Raw genomic sequence first — 5,000 nt, forward strand, 5'->3', positions numbered from 1 at the left:
TATATATAGTATATATATATATATGTTTATATGAAGATTTGTTTATATGAATATATATATGTTTATATGAAGCTTATTTTCAAAACGCGGTATAAGAAATTTCGATTTTATGTGCCGCTTTAATTAAAAATAATAATTAACGCATAATGTGTTATTTTTCATGTTAAGTAAGTTTTTTAATTTAGGTTGGTGCATAATAATAAAATTACTCATACCGCGTTTTGAAAATAAGCTCTGCATATATATATATATATATATTATATATATATATATATATATATATATATATATATATATATATATATATATATATATATTTATAAATTAAGTGTTAAACAAGAATTTTTAAAAACCAAGTCAATATTTTTTGTTTTTATTGTTATTCTGTTTATATGCTATTTGTCTCAAAGTAATTTTAATGTTGTAAAAGGTCTTGATTATTTTTAAAAACTGAAAATTTCTGATAATTATGAAATTATATTGCTAATGATAATATGGCTGGATATTAACGAATGTTTAGCCCTATTATCATTGTCTACAGTATAGATGTCATTTTCTTTAGTATTGGATTTTTTTAGTATATACATTATAAAGTAATCTAAGGTATATACTAACTATGTGTACTAAAGACAATTGATTTATTTGAAATTTAGTCTACTTCCTTTAGTACGCATAATTGAATTAGTGTGTTTTAGTGGATTAGCACAAAGTATTTAGAGCAAATCTGCCCTTTTAAGAAACACCATTTCAATGATAATTCAAAAATCTTTTGGTTTCCTTTTTTTCTTTTTTTTTTGTTAAAGTTTTTTTACAAAATAAAGTTACAAAATTTTTTGATCTTGTCTAAACTTTTTTTTTTTAATTTTTTCTACTTTTATGTATAACTAATTTTTATTATCTTTACAATTTTGAATTTAATTTTAACAGTGTAAATGTGGTGATGAAGTTTCACTTGCTGTTGGTGGTGAACTCTTTTACTCAAGAAACCATCATAACTTTAGTGATAATTTGTTATTGATAGCTGGTGGTGTCGGCATAAATCCTCTTTTTTCTATATTCAATGACATTTACTTAAATAATTCAGTTTACAATGAAGTTAAAAACAAAACATTCATTTTATACTCAGCGGTTAATGATCATGAACTAATTTTCAGAGTAAATATTTATCATTTTGTTTTACAGACATGTTTTTAATATATTATATATAATGTATAAATTATATGTATAATTAACTATATTTGATTGATATTGTTAACTCTTTATCATTAATAATCACTTAACAAACTTCAACTTAAAAACTTTTTATATGTAAAAAAACTTTTTTGAAATTTAATTATATATATATATATATATATATATATATATATATATATATATATATATATATATATATATATATGTATATATATATATATATATATATATATATATATATATATATTATATATATATATATATATATATATATATATATATATATAATAACATAAATTAGATAATATTTTTAAATGCATGTATTTTAAAGGATGAGTTGGATAAAATTGCTTTTAAAAGTAATTCTATGAAAGTGTCTTATTTTATCACAAAGCCTGTTGCAAACATAGAAATGGTTAAACAAAAAGAAAATATCATATGTAAGTTTCTATAAATTAATAATTACTTTACAAATTGCAAATAATTTATAAAAATGATTTTTTAAATAATGATATCAAATTTATATATATATATATGTATATAATATATATACACACACACATCTGCATTGCAGTGAAGTGCTGCTACATCGACTATCGCACATGTTTTAAAATAATGCAACACTCCGCACATGTTTTAAAATAATGTTTTTAAGAAAAAACAACAACAAAAATATATATATCAGAGGTATGACTAAGAAGCACATTTTTGCGGAAATGGCAATAAAAGATGAACTTTTACTTGTATTAATAGAAAATATTAATATTTTTTTCCAAATTAAAAACTCCCCCACCAACATAGATGAAAACTTGGTCCTGGCAGTCTGAATATACAAAAAATTCAAATTTTTGCATTTATGGTGGAGGTAGGGTCACTTACAAATATTTCAAAAATACTTTGAGTGTAACTTGTGTACCTAGATCTATAAAATTTTAGATTATATTTTTTTTGTTGCTTTTTTTTTGTTTTAGTAAAGATGATGTTAATGGTCGGTCCTACCCATTTGAAATATATATGATGTATATTTTTGGATTGTTAGGGGGAGGGGGGGGTGTTGTTTGAGGAGTCAAAAAATAATTTAGTGAAATTTTTAACTTTTTTTGTGTAAATAAAAATTATGTTAACAAGCAATTGTTGAAAAGAAAATCTCATTTTGAAGTTTTTCATGTTGAAAAAAGCATTAAAATTATATATATAACACATAAAATATAACCCATATTGCTTATTATAAAAATTGCTTATTATAAAAACTGTATTACAGAGGTTATGCTATGTGTTAATTTTCCAAATATTTCTACAATTATTATAGCTTCAAGATTATTTTTTATGGCTTAATGTATTGAAATAGAAGGTTGTCTCATGGTAAGAAAATTTACCATGCGTCCTTTATTAGGTGAAGAAAATACTGACTAACATATCAGATGTTTACTATATTTTAGTAAAATGCTTATAAATTTACATTTCAGTCCAAATTTAAATTGACTTAATATTATAGTAATATATTTTCATGATTAAAATAGCAATTTATAAATGTTTATAGTAACAATATCTTTAATGAATTCTTTTACTTTTGATTTCCCATTTAGAGACAAGATTGTTGACTTCAAAAGGAATAGAAAGAATTTAAACAAACACAAAATTATTTAGGCGAAGAGAGGAGGATAATTAAAAAAACTTGAAAGATAAAACAAAAGTTTTTAAAATGTCTTGAAAGATAAAACAAAAGTTTTTAAAAGAAGGTGTAAATTTTCTCAATGATTGTATGTTCAAAAAATGTTGCTTAAAAAGTGAAGTAAGAAAAAAAATATTATAAGAGTTAATTAGAAAACAAACAAAGGTTGGTTAGTCCAAAATTTGAAGAGACAATAAAATGTTTAGATACTTGCAATAATGGAGATAATAACAAAATCTCCTACAAAATCATTGCAATATGGAAAGCTGGTTCATGAAATATGTGCTAAAGACACTTTAAAAACACAAAACACTTTTGTGGCAATATGCCTAGCTGATAAATGTTTATCTGTAAATTAATTACATAAATTAGCTCTTGAATTAGCTCAAACAGCAAAGCCTGCAAGCTATATAATGATTAAAGATTCTTTGGACCTGAAAACTGGCTTTTTTTATTTGTTAAAAATGAAATTACATTAGATAGAACGGCTGGAAACCAGTTCATTAAACTGGGACTTATTGTGGCTATGTGCTGTTTGTGTGTGTACATATATGTGTGTGTGTGTGTGTGTGTGTGTGTGTGTGTGTGTGTGTGTGTGTGTGTGTGTGTGTCTATATATATATATATATATATATATATATATATATATATATATATATATATATATATATATATATATATATATATATATAAATATATATATATATATACAGTATTGGACAAAACATTTGCAACCAACATCGAACAATGCTAAAAAGTGTTCCTGATTTTACATGTCTTAAAAACGAAACGAACTATACTACCACAGCAAACAGTTCAGGAGTCTGGAGTCATAGCATGCCATGACATGAGCAATCAGCTGACAGGTGACAGCACACAGGCAGAATTTCGTTGACAAGTGCCATTTTGCAGCGGACAAAACAAGTGCAACTTTTTTGGTTTGTTTCATTTTCTTAAGTCTGGTCCGTGTCAACGTCACGGAAGTTTTTTAATAATTAAAGGAAGTATCCAGAAGTTTCCAGAAGCATGCAGAAGTTTCCAGAAGAAGCATCTGGAAGCATCCAAAAGTATCCAGAAACATTCAGAAGCATCCAGACGCATCCAGAAGCATCGAAAAGAAGCATCTAGAATCTTCCAGAACAGGTTCACACAGGTTCATTTTACTATATAAGAGACATGTAAATTTTTTTTTTTTTTTTTTTTTTTTTTTTGTTATTCACCTCCTCAAGGCCGAGAAGGCCACTACAGACGAGGAGGTTACTTAATAGTGGTTATAACCCTCTCTCAACTCTATAACTCCGAAACATGAACCTTGACGAACAAGGCCGCTGCGCGGAGAAACAAGTTCAACATGTAATTCAGTCAGTATACAAATCAACATGTAATTCAGTCAGTATATGGAAGTCAATCAGTCAGTATTATCAAGACAGTTTATCGAAGTGAGTTTTATCAAAGTGTTTTATTGAAAAACATCAATACAAGAAGTGAAATACAACAAGTGTTTCATTACATCAATACAGTCCACATCCAACCAAGATGTTGTGTTCCTCAGAGCATTATTGTATCATCACAAGGTAAATGTAACACGGTAAGCCTTGAGAAGCGTGGTTATTTATTTTCATTATTTTTATGACTTCAAGTGCAAAAATGGCTCCCGATAGTCTTGGATTGGAACTAAGAAAGAAAATTATTGGCAATTACGTAAGTGGAATGTCACAAAAAAGTATTTGTGATAAATATCGTGTGAAAAAATGGACCGTATCAAGACTATGTTCCAAATATCGTTCTACGGGGAAGTTAGCAGCAGATAACAAAGGTGGAAGACCGTGTTCCACCACTTCTAGAGAGGATTCTATGATCGTTAGATCCGTTAAGAAGGATCCCTGGATATCATCAGTCGAGATACAAAAGCAATTAGAGTTGCCTGTATCAGACCGAACAATCAGACGACGTGCTGTTGAAGCCGGATTGTTTTCTCGACGCCCTGCAAAAAACCGCTGATTTCACTAAAAAGCCAGAAGAAAAGACTCCTGTTTGCTGCATCTCATGTTGACTGGAATGTGCAGAAATGGCGAACTGTCCTGTTCAGTGATGAATCGAAGTTTAACATCATTGAGAGCGATAACATTTGCCG

The 5,000-nt window shown here is 27.1% G+C and overlaps 1 protein-coding gene across 2 annotated transcripts in view; it reads left to right on the forward strand.

Moving 5' to 3' along the window:
• The window catches only part of LOC101236650 (oxidoreductase NAD-binding domain-containing protein 1), a 17,394-nt gene that overhangs the window by 7,629 nt on the left and 4,765 nt on the right, over window positions 1–5,000 (forward strand). The window contains exons 5-6 of one of the 2 annotated variants that reach the window (XM_065809803.1): window positions 928–1,155; window positions 1,526–1,634. In XM_065809803.1, the coding sequence (XP_065665875.1) occupies window positions 928–1,155; window positions 1,526–1,634 (337 nt within the window). The remainder of the gene's footprint in view (window positions 1–927; window positions 1,156–1,525; window positions 1,635–5,000) is intronic. The other variant, XM_065809804.1, reaches the window with a different exon arrangement.

This window comes from Hydra vulgaris, chromosome 11 (genome assembly GCF_038396675.1).
Source record: "Hydra vulgaris chromosome 11, alternate assembly HydraT2T_AEP".
Classification (NCBI taxonomy): Eukaryota; Metazoa; Cnidaria; class Hydrozoa; order Anthoathecata; family Hydridae; genus Hydra; species Hydra vulgaris.